This window comes from Acinonyx jubatus, chromosome B1 (genome assembly GCF_027475565.1).
Source record: "Acinonyx jubatus isolate Ajub_Pintada_27869175 chromosome B1, VMU_Ajub_asm_v1.0, whole genome shotgun sequence".
Lineage (NCBI taxonomy): Eukaryota > Metazoa > Chordata > Mammalia > Carnivora > Felidae > Acinonyx > Acinonyx jubatus.
In genome coordinates this window covers 201449291-201469967 of record NC_069382.1, presented here as the reverse complement: position 1 = coordinate 201469967, position 20677 = coordinate 201449291, and the positions used below count along the sequence as shown (strand labels likewise).

General features: G+C 49.3%; 1 protein-coding gene across 5 annotated transcripts in view; it reads left to right on the top strand.

Annotated features, from left to right (window-relative positions):
• PCGF3 (polycomb group ring finger 3) overlaps positions 1-10993 on the top strand; it is a 55534-nt gene extending 44541 nt beyond the window's left edge. For 2 of the 5 annotated variants that reach the window (XM_027061715.2, XM_027061651.2), the window contains exons 9-11: positions 321-458; positions 6442-6522; positions 6976-10993. In XM_027061715.2, coding sequence (XP_026917516.1) covers positions 321-458; positions 6442-6522; positions 6976-7023 — 267 coding nt within the window. In that variant the 3' untranslated portion in view covers positions 7024-10993. Of the gene's footprint in view, positions 1-320; positions 459-1553; positions 4464-5833; positions 5992-6441; positions 6523-6975 lie in introns of those variants that run through there. The other 3 variants (XR_008296476.1, XM_027061780.2, XM_027061832.2) reach the window with 3 other exon arrangements.
• The last annotated feature ends 9684 nt before the right edge of the window (positions 10994-20677 follow it).

The following is a 20677-nucleotide window of genomic DNA, read 5'->3' as shown; positions in this document are numbered from 1 at the left end:
AATCAAGAGTCAGACGCTCAACTGACTGAGCCACCCAGGTGCCCCTCAGATTTACTTTCAAGTAGTATGTTTATAAGACAGGATACAAGACACCATTAGATTACATTTCACAAAATGGTAAACAGAGATTTTAAGAGAATGTGTGTAAAACGAGTAAAACGAAACCCTCTCCCACAGTGTTGAGGTCAGACAGACGTCTGATTTCACGAAGTCCGCATTCTCGCGTCTGACGGAACGAGTGGGCACGGGAGCAGGGGCCCCGAGAGGCAGCCCGCGGACCCCTGTCTGCGGGGCTGCCCAGCTGTGTCCTCCTCCCACAGGTGAGCATCTGTCTGGAGTGCAACAGCAGCAAACTGCGGGGCTTGAAGCGAAAGTGGATCCGCTGCTCGGCCCAGGCGACCGTCCTGCACCTGAAGAAGTTCATCGCCAAAAAACTTAACCTTTCGTCTTTCAACGAGGTAATGGTTAGGCCACAAATAGAAACTATGACAAACCGGCTCTCATTTGTAAAAGCGATACTTCTACGGTTCTTTGTGGGTTTTTTGTTGTTTTGACATCTCTGTTTAGAGATTTTAAGTCAGAAAACAAAACTCTCAGTTTGTTTTGCGTACCCCCAGACAGCGTGACATGGGACATGGTGATGACGAGAGTGGAGGGAAGGCCGGATGGAGTGTGGGGAGCCCCCACAACGGGAGAGAGTGCTGGCGGGCGGTGGGGACTGTGTGACCGTGCTGGGGGGTTTCATCTCAGAGAGACTCTGTTCTTTCACAAATGGAGGGCTGACTGCCTGCTGGGTGGCAGTGAACAGGTGGGCAGGTCAAGATCTTGTGGGGATGACGGGCGGCGGGTGTGCGCGGGGCTGGTGGACGGAGGGCTGGGCGAGCACTTACGCTAGGATGTGAGTCGTCAGTAGGAGTCAGTTGTGCGTAATTAAGTGCAAGGACAAGGCGGCAAGAGGTATAGCTTTAAAATAGTCCTCAGGCCATGAGGAAAATGGGTCACTGGGGCCCAGAAACGGAAGCAGGAGAGGCCAGCAGGGGCATCAGTGGCAAGAGTCCAGGGGAGGCGGACCAGGGTGGTGCACTGCAGACGGCAGAATTGGACAAACTTGAGGAATGTTTCAGAGGGAGTAGTAGGTTGAGCAGTAGCCCCCCAAATATGTCCACATACCCCAGAATCTGTAAATGTGACCTTTTGGGGAAAAATATTTTTTTCTAAATTGAGTAAGGATCTATAATTAAGATAAGAATCATGAGATGAGATAACCCGTGAATGTCCCGAGCGGACCCTAAATCCAATGACGAGTGTCCTTACAAGAGAGAGCAGAGGGAATTTGAGACACACACACAGAGGAGGAGGTGATGTGAGGGCAGAGTCACAGGGGGTGATGTGGCCACAAGCCCAGGAGCACCTGAGCCACCCAAAGCTGGAAGAGACAGGAAGGATCCTCCCCTAGAGCCTCCAGAATGAGCTCAGCTTTGCCAGGGCCTTGATTTTGGGCTCTGGACTCCACATCTGTGAGGAAGTAAATTCCTGTTGTTTTAAACCACCAGGTTTAGGGTACTTTGTCACAGCTGCTACAGGAAACCAGAACAGGTTTTGGTACCAGGAAGTGGGGTGCTGCTGTAACAAATACCTAGAAATGTGGACATGGCCTTGGACTTGAATCACTGGTGGAGGCTGGAAGAATTTTGAGAGACGGTGAAAAAGGCTGGGTTGCTGTTGGAAATAAGGTCATTTAAGGTGACTCTGGTGGCCCCAAAGGAGGTGAGGGGCGCAGGGAAACCACTCTGTCACCTAAGAGGATACATGTCACCACAAGCACAGTGTTGGTAGAAATAGGAACGTGAAGTATGCTTCTGACAAGGAAGAGAGGACGCAGAAGAAAAGCAGTCACCATCACACGGTGGCAGCAAGCACAGGGGGACTGCGCCCTCTGACCACGTGGAGGTGATGAACTTGGGTATTTGGCCCAGGAGGTCTCCAAGCCAAGTGTGAAGGTGTGGTCCGGTGTCTTGCTGCTGTCAGTAAAATATGAGAGATGTGAGTTGGGGAAGGGACTGCTAAGCAAAAAGGAGCCAGCACTTAGGCCTGTCCCGACTACAAACAGACCGGAATACTAGGGTTTCACTGTTGGGAAAGCATGCTCTGGAGGGAAGGTGGAGAGTGTGGCTGGACAACCTTTTGCTGAAGACATTGGATGTGTGACTCAACTGTCTCACAGAAACTAGGAATGGATCTGTGGAGAACCATCCTGTCTAATGGCCTGGATCCATAACACATATGGGAGACCCACAACATTTTTGAGAATGTTGTACCAGCAGAATGACCATCACCTTTTCCTGAAGGGGACAGAGACGGGAAGAAACAAGAACAGGCTGTCAGACTTCCAAAGTTTTGCAGGCAGGAGATAGGCTGACAGAGCTACGCTTCGTGAAGAAGAAATGACTCCCAGGGCAGAGCCTTAGGCCCAGATGGTGAGGCTGTCGTGGGCCCAGAGAGCAGAATCTCACTCAACCCACAGTGCTGTTTCTCTGCCTGGTTTACAAACTTGCTTGAGACCAGTGAACCCTCTATTCTTCTAATATATTACCCTTTGGAGGAGGAATATCCTGTGTTTTTCCCAACCTTGTATATGGGGAGCAGACAATGTGATTTTAGTTTCATAGGACCCACAGCTAGAGAAGAATTTCAACCCAGGTGGATACCCAGAGCCTCACCTCTGCCTGATTCATATGCTTTGGAAGGGAAGGTCTGGGACTGTTGGCTAATGGTGTCCGAGGAGATTTTGGAATTTGGAGTTGCTACTGGAATGGGTTGAGACTCTTGGGAATGTTGGGATGGGGTGAGTATATTTTACATGTGGGATGGATGTGGACTTGGGGGTACTAGAAGGCAGACTGTTTATCGCAGGTGAAATGATGACTCCACTAAAAGATGTGTTCATCTCCTAACCCCTAGAACATGTGAATATGACGTGATTTGAAAAAAGGCCTTTGTCGATGTGTCAAGAATCTTGAGATGAAGAGATCATCCTAGATCATCTAGCTGGACCCTAAATTCAGTGACAAAGGCCCTTATAAGAGGAGGGCAGGCACACATTGCCTCAATAGATTTTAAAAGATAGATACTTTACAAAGCACCTTCTCTGATCACAGCAGCGTGACATTAGAAATCACTAACAGAAGGAAGACTGGAAAGTTTGCAAAACAACTCACTTTTAAAGAAGTCATGAATCAAAGAGGAATTGGAAAATACTTACAGACAAATGAAAACGAAAACACAACTTACCAAAACCCTTGGGGTAAAGCAAAAGCAGTGCCAATGGGAAATTTACAACTATAAATACTTACGTTAAGAACAAGAAAGGTCTCATCAACAACCTAGATTTACAACTTGAAGTAGAAAAAGAACTAAACCCAAAGCTAGCAGAAGGAAGTAAATAATAAAGATCAGAGCAGAGATAAATGGAATAGAGAACAGAAAAACAGTAGAGAAAGTCAGCAGTTCTTTGAAAAGATCAACAAAGTTGACAAACTTCTAACTAATGGACTAAAAAAAAATTACTAAGATCTGAAATGAAAGTAGAGGCATTGTCATAGTTCTAGAGAAATCGAAAGGATTGTGGGGCACCTGGGCAGCTCAGTTGGTTAAGCATCCGACTCCTGATTTCGGCTCGTGTTGTGATCTCGCAGTTGTGGGATCGAGCCCCATGTTGGGCTCTGCACTGACAGTGAGGAGCCTGCTAGGGACTCTGTCCCTCTGTCTCTGCCCCTTCCCCGCTTGCGCATGCACTCTCTCTCTTATTTCAAAATAAATAAATAAATAAACAAACAAACTTGAAAAAAATTGTTAAAATGTTAATATTACCTAAACAATCTACACTCAAAGCAATGCCTATCAAAATCCCAATGATGTTTTTTGCAGAAATTAAAAAACCCATCCTAAATTTTATATGAAATTTCAGGGGACCCTGAATAGCCAAAACAATCTTGGCATAAAGACGGACATCTAGGTCTATGGAGTAGAATAAAGAGCCCAGAAATAAACCCTCACGTATGTGGTCAAATGACGTCCAGCGAGGGTGTCAAAACCACTCAATGGGGAAAGGACATTCTTCTCAACAAATGGTGCTGGGGAAACTGCACATCCATACGCAGAAGAATGACGTTGAAGAGGTGTGTGCACCCCACGTTCACAGCAGCACTGTTCACATCAGCTAAGATGTGCCAGAAGCCAGTGTCCGTCGACAGATGCGTGGGTAAGAAAATGTGGTCCATCCACACAGCGGAATGTTCCTCGGCCTCGAACGGGAAAGACGTCCTGCCGCCTGCCACCACACGGATGGACCTGGAGGACATTGTGCTCCGTGAAATAAGCCGGTCGCGAGGGGACAAGCACCGGATGATTCCACTTACAGGAGGCCCGTGGGGGACGCAGATCATAGAGGCAGACAGTGGATGGTGGGGGTCAGAGGCTGGGGCGGGGGGGGGGGGGAGACGGGAAGCTAGTGTTTCATGGAGCAGAGTGTCCCAATGATGAGAGAGTTCTGGAGGTGGAGGCTGGGGATGTTCACAACTGCGAATGTGCCCAATGCCATGGAGCTGCCCACGTAAAAAACGGTTAAAATGGTAAATTTTATGTGTATTTTATCACATTAAAAAAAAAAAAAAAACAGTAAAAAGGAATGAACTGGTGATAGAAAGCCCCAGAGACCCCAGGGGAGTGTGGCCTCCTGGCGTCCAGGCAGAACTCCAGGAGATTAAGTGTGAAGCCCCCCCAGTGGTGGTGTTTCAGGGAAGGCACAGGAGACTGATACTGAGAGAGCCAAAATGATGTGCTGGTGTTTTCGGTGGGGCTACTAGAGGGAAGAAGGGGTCGGGAATGAGCACCCAGGTGGACGGCCTCTCGAGACAGGCCGCTGTGGCCACTGCCTGCACACAGTGGAGAGGGAAAGTGGGAGGTGAGTGTCAGGGCCCCGGGTCAAGGTTGGGGTCCTTGGTGTGTGGTGCCATTTGGCCCCCGGGGTCATGGTGAGGTTGTCCAGAGGAGAGGGTTGGTGTGGGTGAGAGGCATGCCTGGGGGAGGTGGGGTTCGGCGTCGGGACAGTCTCCTCCGAGTTGGCCCCAGGTGGCCCCACATGTGTCCCCTGCCCAGCCCTCATGCAGGTGTAGGGGGCTTCTTCCCCTCGTCCTGAGGGAGTTGAAAAGACCACTTGAGTCCACATCATTTGTCATTAGGGAAACAAATTAAAACAGTGAGATTACACTCCACACCTATCAGAACACCAAAGTCCAGTCCTCTGACCACCACACGCTGGAGAGGGTGTGGAGTAACAGACCCCTGTTCGCGGCGGTGGCAACACAGAATGCTGCGGCCAGTTTGCAAGACAGGTTGTCAGTTTCCTACAAAATGAATTACACTCTTACCGCATGATCCAGCAGTCCTGCTCCCTGGCGTTCGCCCGAAGTAACTGAAACCTTACGTCCACACGCACGCACCTTGCCCACAGTGCTTGTAGCAGCTGTGCTCGTAGTTGCCCAAACTAAGAAACAACCAAGATGTCCGTAGTAGGCGATGATAATAAACTGTGGTCCACCCAGACAGCGGACTCTTACTCATGCTAAAGAGAAGCCAGCTATGAAGCCATGAAGAGACCCAGGGTGGCAGGGGGGGGGGGGGGGGGCGGTGCGGATCTTAAATGCACGTTATGAGGGAAAGAAGCCAATCTGTTTCCAGCTGTGGGACATTCTGGAGAAGGCAGAACCACAGGGGCTACGGCGGGAGGGGAGGGGGGAGGAGGGTGAACAGCTGGAGCCCGGGGCATTTTTAGGGCAGCGAAGCAGCTCCGTGTGGCACCAGGGTGGTGGGCGCCTGCCATCACGCGCTCGTCCAGACCCATGGGACGTGCACCACCAAGGGTGACCCTGCCGTGGACTCGGGGCAATGACGACGCATCAGCTCCAGCAGGTGCACCACCTGGTGGGGATGTGGGTCGCGGGGGAGGCTGTGGGGGGGGCAGGGGGCGTGGGGCATCCCCGTGCCTCCCTCACGTTTGCTGTGAGCCTAGATCTGCTCTCAAAATAGTCTTTTTTTAAAAAGAAAGGAGAAAGACCACCTGAAGAGCCCATTACCTTTCTCCACTGAGGTAAGAGGAACAAGCTTGGCCAAGAGGTGGACTGAGGTGGAGAGACAGGTGCTCTGGGGTGACAACAGCTGAGCGCCCCCTGGGGGCCGTGTGGTGGGTGTGCTCTTGGACCTGGGATAGGTTGGGGCGGGGCCTCCCGAGTGCTCCCCACCTGTGCCACCTGGAAACGGGGCCCGTCGGCCACAGGCAACTGACTTGTGTGACCCGACCGGCATCGCTGGCGCAGACCGGAGGCCACGTGTGCTGAGCGCCGTGCCCAAGGCACCCTGACTGAAGCCTTCTTCTCCCACCAGCTGGACATTTTATGCAACGAGGAAATCCTGGGCAAGGACCACACGCTCAAATTTGTGGTTGTCACGAGGTGGAGATTCAAGGTGAGACCCGTCACTTTGTAAAGATTGGGTTATTTGATTTTCAGAATCTGCTACAAATGACAACTGCTTTTCTGTGCATATTTTCAACTAAGAGCTTAGAAATGACAACTCAGTCACAGGATTATTCTGGAATCATCAACACCAGAGTCGGTGTGGCCGGGGCCCTCAGGCGAGCACCGCCCCTCCTGGCCAAGCCGGCTGCCCGCAGTCAGCTGTGGGGGTCAGAGGACACCCACAAGCCTTTGGGTACCGCTCTAAAGCAGGAAGCAGATGGCAGGATCCCCGGCTTGAGGGGCAGCCCGGAGAAGGGGGTGACAGCCAGTAGGACCCCAAGAGGAAGGGCGGGACCGGGTGGGGCAGCAGCTGTGCGGAGGGAAGGGGCCCGTCCCGTCCCCCTTCCCTGCCCCCGCGGCTGGCGATGGTGACGCGCCGCGCTCTGACTTTGTCTTGCAGAAGGCGCCTCTCCTGCTGCACTACAGACCCAAGATGGACTTGCTCTGAGCTCGGCCCTGGGCCGGCCCCGCCGCGCCCGGGCTGTGGCCGCCCTGCAGGTGTCGTGGGGACCAGATTTCTGAACAGAGTATTTATAACTTTTGTATGAGAGAACTCACACTCACCAAGACACTACCAGCACCGCGGTCACGAGACGACGAAACGCTTTACTGCACAGTCTTAGTGGCCGAAGAGGCGCCTCTCACAGACTGGATGGTAAACACAGTGGCCACGCGACCTTCGCTTGCTTTCCAGGCCTTGGAAATCTGGTCATTTCAGTTTAGTTGATGAATTAGGGTTCACGATAAGCCTCGAAAATACTTGGATGTTTATTGAACCCTTCCTAAGTTATTGAGAAAATATCTTTTCCTGGTGAATGACGCTATTTATGTTGCCTTTAGCTTCCTGAAGACTTAGAAGGTATATAAAGGTTTAATTTAAAAGCATACCAAAAGGGGTTTCCATTAATGAGTTAGCCACGGTATTTAATTTCCACATTAGGAAACGGGAAAAGCCGACGGCGCCTTTGCCTCGCCTGGCGCTCGGGCTCCGAGGGCCACGCAGCCCCGAGGCGAGGAAGGGCCCCCACCGCCCCCCAGACGCCCCCGGACGCGGCGCACTCAGCAGTGTGGGGTGGCTAGGCCGGCCGCACGCTGCCTGGCGGAGCCGCCCTTATTCTCAAACATCACTGGTGCGCGTCGGGTTCCGAGGGCTGAGGGCCCCACTTTATTCTTCCTATCTGCATCTTGCTGAAGGGAGGGGTGGTGGCTCTGGGGGGCGTTCCCGTCGGATGAGGGCCAGTGCCCCAGGCGCGCAGGCTCCGGTCCCTACCACGTCCACCCTTGGAAAGCTGTCCCCCGCCCCTGCTTGTGCACAAAGCTGGCACTCTGTTGCTGTTCCCAGCCGAGCCTGGGAGGAGCCTGCTGGCTGCTTTTTCAGTGACTTAAATGTTCTCAAGTGCCGGTCACAGGCAGCACACATTTTGTCAACCCCTTTCTCCTCCCAAGTGTTAATACTTTTGTGGAATTAGAGAATAAATATTTGTTCCTTGAAAATAGTAACTTGGAACACGTAAAGCAAGAAGGAGAAAGCAACCATTTTCCGGGGCAGTGAAAGTGTTGTCCTGGGTTCTGTGTCTGTCCTTGTCCTCTGCCCCCCGCACCGTGCTTCCTCAGTGAGCTTTGGGTTCCTGCCCCCCCCACCCCCCGCCGTCACCTCCGCTCACCCTGCAGGCAGGCTGGGGGCCCTGGGTCCATCAGCCCCCGTCCACCACCTTCGTTCATGGACTGTTTCACCTTACTGACCAGAATTTTTTTCTCCATTTGCTTCGAAAGTTACGGTTGGGTTTCTTCTGCTTCCCATTTCGTACAGGTAAATGTCAGGAGCAGCTACTAACGAGACCTGATCTGGGTGACGAGAAAATCATCCCAATTAACTCAGTCCAAGTGATTCTAACGTAAGGCCTTTTACAAACGTAGCAACAGATTGCTAGGGATTGGTCAAAATTCACGTCTTCATTTAAGCCCATGGACTCCCAGTACTGTTCGAATTGTTCAGTTACCTAAGCTTGCTACTCATCCAAATCATGTTTTAGAGTTGCTCTACTAGGTTTAATGAGTAGATGTGTATGAGTAAATATTACCTGTCTACCTCAAAATACACATCACTGCTGAAGCACTCTGCACAACCATACATTACCACAGTGCGGTTTTAGGGTTAGCGTTAGAACTGGGGGATTTGCCTGTGTAGTGGAGGGGGGTTAGGGTAAAACAGTGTAAGCACCCAAATTCAAACAGAATCGGCTCACGGTTCAGATTAGACTGAGTATCGCCGTAATCCTCTCATAATATATATTTGTAACTTTGTAGCTATCTTTGAAATCACTTGAATTTGCTATGGTGCTAAGTGGACGTACTTAAATACACGGAGAGGGAGATGGTCGGAGCCAGTGCTGACATGGCCGGCAGGCTGCTGGCCCTCCTGTGACCCCTTTTGTAATCGTGTCAACCTGACGCAACCTCAGCAGCAGAAGTACCTATTTTTCTAAGACTCCTCGTGCAGACTGTCTTCACTACAGGACGGCCCCGGGGACCCCGCCCCTCAGCTGACAGGAGCCCAGAGCCTGCGTCCCAGGGCAGCTTCCGTGGCCCCTTCCCCGCTGTCACGCTTTCGTGTCACATCAAAAGGCTGAATTTAATTTCTTCCAGCATGAAAGCCAGGATCAGTTAGTGATTGGATCCTACGAGGTTTTTTTTTTTTAACAGATGGAGTTACTGTGAAGTAGTTTTCACGACCGTTTATGCTGGTAAGCAAGAGCTGTTCAGTTACCTTCCCGCGTCACTGTCCGCGGCGGCGGGACTCCCTGCCCAGCACGTGGTCTCGCTAAATGCAGTTTTCATGAAAATAGAAAATTCAGATAGAATATATAAATATTGAATTTAAGATTTGGGGGGTTAAAAAAAAAAGAAAACTTAACTTTATAAAATTATTTATTCTATTTTAAGCCTTCTATCATATTTTCCCATCCGATTGTTTGGTTTCCGTGGTCCAGCTTTATTTACAGGCATATAAAATGAAATTGTGACATGTTTTGCAAGCTTCTTCTTTTACTTTGAGTAGCTTTTAATTTGTACGTTTTTTTTTATATAGATACAGAGCACTGTTTATGCTTTTGTGCAATAGGTCCCAAGATGCATTTACTAGACATCTGTTTAAATTGTAATGCCGCATCTCTTCTGCTCAATTGAAAGGGAATGTAGGTGGAATTTCAAAATATGTACATTCAGCTATTTGGTTTCTCCTTTTCACTGTTGTTACGAGAATGCTGTTTTGGGGGATGGTGTGTGTGTGTGTGTGTGTGTGTGTGTGCGCGCAAGAACACCTGCCAGCAGTATCGTAGGGCACGAGACCCAGCAGGCCGCCATGGAGCGGCACGTGGCCGTCCCGGACCGGCCTCGCGGCCACCCTGGGTCCCCTATTTTCAGACCCCGTGTGCGGCCCTTGGGTGCCCTGCCCCACGCCGACCAGACCACGGATGTGTGGGTGCTACTTCCACAGGGGCTCCCAAGCCCTCCAGGGCGTGTGGCCTCTGATGCCTCCTTGTGGTGAAGTCTTTAGAAATCCATTTCGTTTCTTCCTCAAAGTGCACAGGATGGCATTTTACAGCAGTTTAAAACGTGTCATTGGGCTGAATGTTCCAGAAACGAGTCAGCTGATTTCTACTTTACATGCGAGTGTTAGATGTGCTCTTAAGACACTGAAAATAAACTTAGCTCAGAACAAATCCTGTTTCTGTTTCCTCAGGAAATCATTTACGCTCCATCATGTGTGACCTTAGCGCCATAAGCCAAGTGTCTCTCTGCCTTGGGATTTAAACCAACTACGTAGGTCAAGATCAGATTAGAAAACCGTGATTCAAACCAGCCGTCATCTTGACACATTCTGTCCCTGTGAGGCAGGGACAGGTGTGGCGCGGCTGTAGCCTCCGGGCCATCAAGGAGGCTCTGTTTGTGCGAATGCCCGCCCACGCTTGGCCTGCTTCACGTGGGGTTCGCCACGTCCACGAGCGCATCTGAAGGAGGGACTGTGGTTTGAGTGTCCCCTAAAACGTGTGTAGCGTTAGTGCAAATGTCTGTTCCAACAACTGAATTGGGTATAAGAAAACCATTTTTCCCCAAATGATGTAGGGTTCAGGGGTGTGAGCCGCCACTAACCTGACCGTCACACGTGGCCACATGGACGCTGTCGCGGTTTGTTGAGATGAAAATGCAGATACATATTTTTGACTGTTTAATTTGAAAGTTTACATTTTTTATGCTTTGTGTTGGTGTGTAATTTTTGTACTATTGGTGGCTAGTTTTTGTCTAAAATCTTTTTTGGAATATTGCTTAAACGTTTTGATTTTATGATAGTGAAGCTTGTACTCAGTGTTTTGCCAATTAATATTATATGCTTGTAATAAAAGCAAAAGAAAAACATACCTAAAGTTTTTTCGGGCTGGAAGTTTATAAAATATTTCTAGGAGCATAACATGGATGATCTGTTGGCACCGCAGTGAACTGAAAATTACCGCAGGCGCTGTTGGCACACACCCCTCCCCCATGCCCTCCCCCACCCCGAGCGCCACTCCTCCCCCGCCCCGAGCCCGGAGCCCTCCCCCACTCGGAGCCCCGTGCCCTCCTCAACCCCTCACCCCCGAGCCCTCCCCCGCCCCCAGCCCCGTGCCCTCCCCAACCCGAGCCCCAGCCCTCCCCCACACCAAGCCCCGTGCCCTCCCTCACCTGTGCCCTCCCTCACCCCATGCCTAGCCCTCACAGATTAACTACCTTCTCACTCTGCCTCACACGGCACTTGTATCTTGGATACAGAACTTCACTGAAATTGGTCCAGTGTTTGGACCAGAGGTTTGGCGGGAACTGTGTGTAAAGTCCATGCTGCTCATCTATTTGCTTGCAGCAAGAACTCACTTTGGTTTAGAGCTGCACGTGCCGATGAAAATACTGTTAAAAAAGAACCTGCTAATCCCTGTGGGTGGAGTGACAGCGTTTGCTTCCCTCTGTTAAGATGTTAACGGGCGTTCTCCAAAGGAGCAGAACCAGTAGAAAATACGTGCGTATACATATGTGTGTGCCTGTGTGTTCACGAGCATGCTACAGAGCACACACAGGTCCTGATTTCCCCACGGTGTCAACTTTGTTCAGTCGTAGAGCAAGGTTAAAGCAGGTTTACATCTAAACTCAGGGACATTTCACTACACATTTAATTTGGCTTCGTACACAGCACACAAAGCAAAGCACATAAAAAATCATTAAAAAACAAGATACAACTAGGGATAAGCTAACAAACCAAATGCAAAGTCAGTCTGAGTGTGGAGTTGAGGACTTCTTCCAGTCCAAGTCTATGCAGACTGCTTATTCGGTCCAAGTACTGGAGGAAATGTTCTGTCCGAGGAGTAGAGGGTCTCTTCTGTCCAGGCAATGGGGGATCTGTGTTCTGCCCAGGCGGTGGGAGAATCTGTTCTGTCCAGGCACTGGAGGATCTGTTATGTCCAGGCAGTGGGGGATCTGTGTTCTGTCCAGGCAGTGGGGGATCTGTGTTCTGTCCAGGCAGTGGGGGATCTGTGTTCTGTCCAGGCAGTGGGGGATCTGTGTTCTGTCCAGGCAGTGGGAGATCTGATCTGTCCAGACAGTGGGAGAATCTGTTCTGTCCAGGCAGTGGGGGATCTGTGTTCTGTCCAGGAAGTGGGGGATCTGTTCTGTCCAGGCAGTGGGGGATCTGATCTGTCCAGACAGTGGGAGAATCTGTTCTGTCCAGGCAGTGGGGGATCTGTGTTCTGTCCATGCAGTGGGAGAATCTGTTCTGTCCAGGCACTGGGGGATCTGTTCTGTCCAGGCGGTGGGGGATCTGTTCTGTCCAGGCAGTGGGGGATCTGTGTTCTGTCCATGCAGTGGGAGAATCTGTTCTGTCCAGGCACTGGGGGATCTGTTATGTCCAGGCAGTGGGGGATCTGTTCTGTCCAGGCGGTGGGGGATCTGTTCTGTCCAGGGATCACTTGGGCAGAGTATGCTGTGGCTGTTACCTTTGATATGGTCAGACATGAAAGGGTCAGCATCTGGAGATGCATTTCCCGGTCTTGGCTGTGGCATCGCTGCTTGACATGAGTGACTCTGTCATTCTGCACACGTGTAAAAGGAGACTGGTCATAAGGAGTTTACTCACAGGATCATGGAGACTGAGAGACCCAGGAGGACCTGTGCAGTGCCATCGAGGGCAGGAGGGGACCGTGTCCCAACTCAGCAGGATCCCTTCCCTCTTCCTCCACCCTTCTGCTCTACTCCGGCCCACCAGGACTTGAGTGACACCCACCCACACTTGGAGGGCTCAACCCACCAAACCAGGTGCTCCTCTCATCCAGACACACCCAGAGTTATTTCAGTCCCGGCACCCCGGGACCCATTCAGGCAGACACATGAAATTACCCATGGCAGACAATTTCGGGGGAAAGGGCAGTATGCCCAAAACTGTAAGTTTTAAAGGCTAAGTAACACAGAAATCGTGAAACTCTGAGAAAACGGGAGCTGAAAAAACAGAACATGATGACCAAAATGGTATTTTCTCATGGGTTTCAGTAAACTTGAAAGAAAATTTAGTGTAAGAAACTGACTGCCTATTTTAATTGATTAGGTAAATGGTGTCCTTTATCTTAAGGAATGAGAAGTTATCAGCTAAAACCCCACACAGACGTTCACGTTCACCTGCATGCCGAGGTCAGCGGCAGGCGCGGCAGGACCGGGCATCTTCAAGGTTAGGCCCCCGCGGCTGGTCGTCCACGTGGGCAGATTCTGAAGTCTGCGCTGCCACCAAGTGAGGTCGGTGGGCACCCGGGGGCTGACAGCCTCCTGCCTCCACCAGAGACCAGTTGACGCCCCAGAAAGGTGACTCAGGAAGAACGAGAAGGTGATTGGACCCTCTCTGCAGGCCTCGAAGGGTTGTGTGCGACCATCAGCCACTCTCGTCTGCACGTCTTCCTGGCGGTTGACTCCTTCGGTGTGAAGCCACGTGGGTGGAAATATGTGAGTCCCGGTTTAACTCTAAGAGCAATTACAGGGATGCCTGGGTGGCTGAGTCAGTTGGGCGTCCGACTCTTGGATTTCCACTCAGGCCGTGATCTCCCGGTTCATGAGATCAACCCCCAGGTCAGGCTCTACGCTGACAGTGCAGAGCCCGCTTGGGATTACCTCTCTCCCTCTCTCTGCCCCTCCCTGGCTCACACGGTCTTCTCTCTCTCTCTGTCAAAAAAAAAAAAAAAGCTCTTTCTAAAAAAGAGTTATTACCGACAGAAGTGATTGTGCTTCCTAAATGTCAGACGCCAGAGAAACCCCACCCGCCAGGCCTTGGCCTTAGTACCTCAGGAGCACACCGCGCAGCACAACCAGAGGCCTGCAGATGCCTCTGCGTGGCCGCAAATAAATGTCTTCCTTGGATTTTTGCTTCTTAAGGATGGAAATCCCAGTGGGTGCAACCAGACCCCCATAGGGGGCGGCCGTGGCCAGACGTGCAGGGGGCTACCTGCTCCACAGCCTCCACTGCCTCGTACCGTGCCTTTTCACTGGGCGCCCCCTTCCCCCCTTACACTGAAATCCCCCCTCCCTGGCGATAATGAAATACGCCCCCCCGCCCCCCCCCCCCCCCCGTTATTCTGAAATACATGGTGCTTCTCCAAGTCACCTGCAGGGGGCAGTCCGCACCCTCTGTCAAAGACCGAAGACACCCTCTGGCACGTGGGTTGTATTTGTACCTTCTGCTCTGATTCACATGACCGTGAGATGCTTTCCCAGCTCCTGAGGAGAGGGGCAAGTCTGTCTCAACCATGTGCAGGCTAATCAGTGGTGCTCTGAAATAGCGCTCTTGTCAGCTATTTTTACTAGGGTGGACTTTATTTTGGTATGGAAAACAAATTATTTGACTGCTACGTTTATTCCTACGGGTTTTTTTTTAAATTTATTGGGGTACTATGAAAACAAATTTGCTGCTCTAAGAACATTTTTGGTCAAAAAGTTTGTGAATGATAAAGGGACCTGGCCTCTATTATAAATAGACCAAGTATAAAAAATGTTCAGACTAAGAATATACTATTGTTGGTGGGAAATCACTTCTTTAAGTTCTTGGGGAGCACAAAATGGGCTTGGCTGAGAGTTCTAGTGTCGTAGACTCTGGGTCTGGGGTTCTCTCTCGTCTAGCAAGAGAGCGGATGCAGGATTAAAAACGCCAGAGAGGCTCGTGTCCGGGAGGAGATAAGAGCCCGTAGCACGGGTCCTTGCTCCATTTTTGTTAGGATCAGAGGCTTACAAGCTGCTGGGCAGGCACAGAGACACAATGAAACTGTCAACATTAACTCACGGGTGTGAGGGAAAGGGGGTTTTGGAGATATGCGGTGTCAGGAGTTTGGGTCAACACAAAACAAGATTCTGGTGCTGTGTGGAAGGTTGGCCTAGGGGACGAGACAGAGCATGCTACCTCAGGGTCCACAAGGCACCTTTCTTTTGCTAATTAGCTCCCCTCTGGGCAACTTCACCCTGCAGCTGTCTATAGCCCTATTTACCTGTTTACCTCTTGTGGTCCTTCCTTCCTGTGAAGGCAGCTTTGTGCTATTGTCCTATGCTTTTGCCCTACACTGGGAGCCTTTGCCCCATTTACCTAATCTTGTTTACCGCGTTCTGTGGCTAGTTTCTAATTCTTTATGCCTTGTGAACCCATCAGTGCAGGCTCGGGGAATTCCTAAGCTCATTCCCCACCTGCCAGGAGGTGCTTCTGGTGATTGTACTGTTTCTCATTCTGCTTTTTGTGGGACCCCAGGGCTCAGGAAGGCGGTCCTGGGATCCCAGAGCTGTGGAAGGATGGGGGCAGTGGTCCTAGGACCCCAAGGCTGTTGAGGGTGTGGGGTGGTCCCAGGACCCCAGGGTTCTGGTGGGGGGGATCTTAGGATTCCAGGGCTCTGGAGAGATGGTGAGGAGACAGAGGTCTCCTGGATCCACAAATCGTACCATGGCTGTGCAGGTGTTACCCTGGGAGGTCGCTGACTCATTTCCTCCTGCCCCTCAGCTGTCTCCCACACCACACCCCAGGGCAGTGGAGGGGTCACCGTAGGTGCCTCGGCCCACCTCCTGAGAATGTGGTGGGACGGGCTGAAGTACTTGCTGAGGGAAACATGGCCGGTCTCAGATCCACCTGCCTCCCTCAGTGCCACCAGCTAGCGCCTACAAGGACTCTAGGTATTGGGACCCACTTACACTCACGGCTCCCAGAGGGCACATAATGCTACACCAGGGTGGGCCAGAATCGCAGGGCACAAGCTTTGTGTAGTACAGAAAGTCCCTCCTGGTCGTTACTTTCGGGGGCGGCTTTCAACACCCACATCGTGGCATGTTTGTGTGTCTTTGAAAGGAGTTTCTGCGTTTTCTTCATAGAGTTCTTACATGTTCCTTGTCTGGTTTATTTCATGTATTTTTGCTCAGGAAGGTACGGGGGTGGGGGAGACGTGGCCCATTGCAAACTGGTTATTTTGGAATTGAGAAAACGCTTGTTTGTGCTGAATCCGTTCTGAAGGTTCCAGAGTGGAATTTCTTGGATGTCCACACAAATGATGCAGTCACACGCACACATGCACACACACACGCACACGTACACAAGAGCCTGTTTCCAGCATTTAATTACTTACTTTGCTATTTTGTGGTTTGCTCTCCCTACTGGGACCTCTGGACAAGCATGCTGTGGTTTGAGACTTTGATGAGAATATTCTTTTTGTTCGTTTATTTTTGAGAGAGAATGAGAGAGAGAGCAGGGGAGGGGCAAAGAGAATCTGAAGCAGGGTCCTCACCACCAGCTTAGAGCCTGTTGCAGGGCTTGAACTCATGAACCCTGAAATCATGACTTTAGCCCAAATCAAGGAACACAGGCTTAACCAACTGAGCCACCCAGACACCCCATGGGGATATTCTTAATGTCTCCTTTTAAGCATAATGGTTGGGGGGTTTTGATAAATCCCTTGTACTAAGTCAAGGAATTGCCTTCTGTTACAGCTTACTAAACATTTTAATCAGGAATATGTGTTAATTATTTTTTTTTTAATTTTTTTTTTTAACGTTTATTTATTTTTGAGACAGAGAGAGACAGAGCATGAACGGGGGAGGGTCAGAGAGAGAGGGAGACACAGAATCTGAAGCAGGCTCCAGGCTCTGAGCTGTCAGCACAGAGCCCGACGCGGGGCTTGAACCCGCGAACCATGAGATCATGACCTGAGTCGAAGTCGGAGGCTTAACCGACTGAGCCACACAGGCGCCCCAGGAGTATGTGTTAATTATAAATGTTATTTTTAGTTAAAAGTTTTAAATTAAAATTTTTGTTTCATTTTTGAAGTTCAAACACCTGTAGACTCATTAACCATTACAGTCAGGACACAGAATGGCTCATCACCCCAAAAAACTCCTTCCTAGTGCCTCCCCTCTATTGCTAACACCCTCCTCACCTAGAACACCTGGCAACCACTGACCTTCAGTATCACACTTACCTTCTCAAGAATTCTGTCAGCACACGACCTCAGACCCCAAGCTGCTGCCTAGCTCAGTATTTCCCTTTTTCTACTATGTGGATATCACCCAAAGAAAAGCTTCTGTGTTTTCAGGGTTTTTTTTTTTTTTAATGTTTATTTATTTTGAGAGAGAGAGAGAGCATGAGCATGCGAGCAGGGGCGGGGCAGAGAGAGAGAGAGGGAGAGAGAATCACAAGTAGGCTCCACACTGTCAGCACAGAACCTGATGTGGGGACTTGAACTCACAAACCGTGAGATCATGACCTGAGCCGCAATCAAGAGTCAGACGCTTAACCGGCTGAGCCGCCCAGGCGTCCGTGTTTTCAGTTTTTTGATGACTGTGAAGAAAGCAACTGTGAGCATTCATGTACAGGTGTGTATGTGGATGTGAGATTTTGGTTTTTCTAGAAGTAGAATTGCTGGGTCATATTCTGACTGTCCATTTAACTGTATGAGAAGCTGCCAGAATGCTCGCCAGAGCGGCTGCCCTGGTTCGTATTTCTAACAGCAAGGTCTGAGAGCCCCGGGTGCTCCACACCCGTGAGTTGTCAGTGTCCTCCCTGATTTTAGCCGCTTCACAGGCGTGCATAGGGTCTCAAGGGGGTTCGAGTCTGCCTTTCCCTGGTGGCTGCTAATGTCGAACGTCTCTTGTGCTTGTCTGCCGTCACAGCACTTTTGGTGCATCTTTCACCCACTTTGAGGGTTTTTTTCTCATTGTGGAGTTTTGAGAGTTCTTTATATACTCGGGATTTAAGTCCTAAACCGGATTTGAGGTTTGCAAATACTGCTCTCAGTCTTTAGCTTGGGTTTTCATTCTCCTGACACTATCACTGGAAAAGCAAATGTTTTTAATTTTGATGAAGCCCAATTTATCGGTTTTTTCTTTTATGGATTATTTGCTGGATTACACTTTTGGTGTCGTGTCTAAAACTCTGCTAGATGCCAGGTCATGAATATATTTTTCTGCTTTCTTGCTAACATTTTATAGTTTTATGCCTATTTATATGTGATCCATCTCGAGTTGGTTGTAAGGTATAAGGTTTAGGTCAAGGTTCAATTTTTTGCATATGGACGACTAATTTTTCCATTACCGTTTGTTGAAGACTGTCCTTTCTCCACTGGGTGGCTTTTGCACTGCTGTCAAAGACCAATTGGCCGTATGTATTTGGGTCTGTTCCTGAACTCTGTTCTGGTCATTCACCTCTGTGTCTTGTCCCCTTGTCAAACCACACTGTCTTGATTGTTGTTGCTTCAGGGAAAGCATTAAAATCGGGTAGTGTGATTCATCCACCTTTGTTCTTCTTTGCAAAAACTTCTTAAGCTATCTTAGTTCCTTTGCCCTTTCATATAAATTTTAGGGTCATCTTCTCTGTATCTACAAAAATATCCTGCTGTGATTTTGGAATGGTGTTAATTCTGTGGATCATTTTGGGGGAGATTGATACACTATGTTGAGTCTTCCCATTCACGAGTATATTACATCTCTCTATTTATGTAGATCTTTTTAAGTTTTGTATCAGCATGTTGTAGTTTTTAGCACGTGTATCCTATACACGTTTGGTTAGATTTATGCCTAAGTCTGTCAGTCTGCTTTTTTTAACTTTTTTTTTTTTACATTTATTCGTTTTTGAGAGACAGAGTGATAGAGCAGAAGTGTTGGGGGGGGGGGGGCGGGGCAGAGAGAGAGGGAGACACAGAATCCAAAGCAGGCTCCAGGCTCTGAGCTGTCAGCACAGAGCCCGACATGGGGCTTGAACCCAGAAACCATGAGATCATGACCTGAGCCAAAGTTGGACACTCAGCCAACTGAGCCACCCAGGTGCCCCAGAACATACTTGTTTTGTAGCCCAGAATATTATCCATCTTGGTAAATGTTCTTCACATATACACTTGAAAATGTATATTTTGCTGGTATTGTGTAAAGTGTTCTACAAATGTCCATTAGGTCAAGTTGGCTGATGGTATCATTCAACTATATTCTTGGTGATTTTCTGGTACTTGTTCTATCATTTATTAAGATAAGGGTATTGAAATCGCCAGCTACAATCTACAACTTAAATTTACAGTTGGGTTTTGTTAAAAAAAAATCTGGTTTTGCTTCAAGTAAAGTTTTATTATTAGATGCAGAACTGTTTAGGGTTATTATGTCTTTTTGATGAATGTACCAGTTCATCATTATGACACGATCCTCTTTTTTTAAAGAGTTTTTTTTTTCTTAATATTTATTTAGTCTGGGACAGCGCAAGCAGGGAAGGGGCAGAGAGAGGGGGACAGAGGATCTGAAGCGGGCTCTGTGTGACAAGCTGACAGCAGCGAGCTTGAGGAGGGGCTCGACTCACAAACCGTGAGATCATGACCTGAGCTGAAGTCGGACGCTTAACCGACTCAGCCACCCAGGCGCCCCCCAGAAAGTTTTCTTGTGAATATTAACAAATACATTCTGCGGTTATTTGGAGAGGCAAAAGAGCTAGAACAGCCGATACAGTATTGAAGAAGAACAAAGATGGAGAACGTACACTACTCAACTTCAAGACTCACTATAAAGTTACAGTAATCACAGTGAGGTGTTGGTGAGAGAATAGACAAATACATCAGTGGAGCAGGACAGCCAGCCCAGAACGAGACCCACGCAAATACTGTCAACTGATCCTGACAAAGGAAAAAGACAACACAACGGAGAAGAGACAGTCTGTAACAAATGGCGCCAGAACAGCTGGACGTCCACATGCAAAAAAACGCATCTAGACACAGACCTTACGCCCTTCACAGAAATTAACCTAAAGTGGATCACAGGCATCAGTGTAAACATGCAAAACTCTAAACTTCATAAAAGATAACATAGGAGACCTTGGGTTTGGCAGTGACCCCTTAGATACAACACCAAAATCATGAAAGAAAAAATTGGTAAGTTGGACTTCATTAAAATTTAAAACTTGTGCTCTGTGAAAGAAACTGTTAAGAGCGTTGAAAACAAGCCTCAAGCTGGGATAAAATATTTGCAAAATACACATCTGACAATTTTGTTATCCAAAATTTACATACACTTAAGAGTCAAAGATAAGACGGGCTCCTGGGGGCTCAGTCGGCTAAGCATCCAACTCTTGATTTTGGCTCAGGTCACGATCTCAAGCCTAGTGTCAGGCTCCGCACTGGAGCAGGCGTGGAGCCTGCTTGGGATTCTCTCCCCCTCTCTCTTTCTCTCTGCCCCTCCCCCACTTGCACACACACTCTCTTGCTCGCTCTCTCAAGAGTCAACCATATGAAAACAAACAACTCAATGAAAACACAGGCAAAAGACCTGAACAGACGCCTCATCAAAGAAGATACGCAGATAACAAACAGCATATAAAAAGATGCTCGCCATCTATGTAATTAGAGAATTGCAAATTAAAATAATAAGGAAACACCTATCAGAATGGCCAAAACCTGGAACGCTGACAACTTCAAGAGCTGGCATGGGTGTGGAGCCCAGAAACGCTCCCCACTGGTGTGGGAATGCAAACTGTTGCGGCCACTTTGGAAGACAGTTGGCTGTTGGTTTACAGAACCATAAACATACTCTTCCCGTATGAAGCA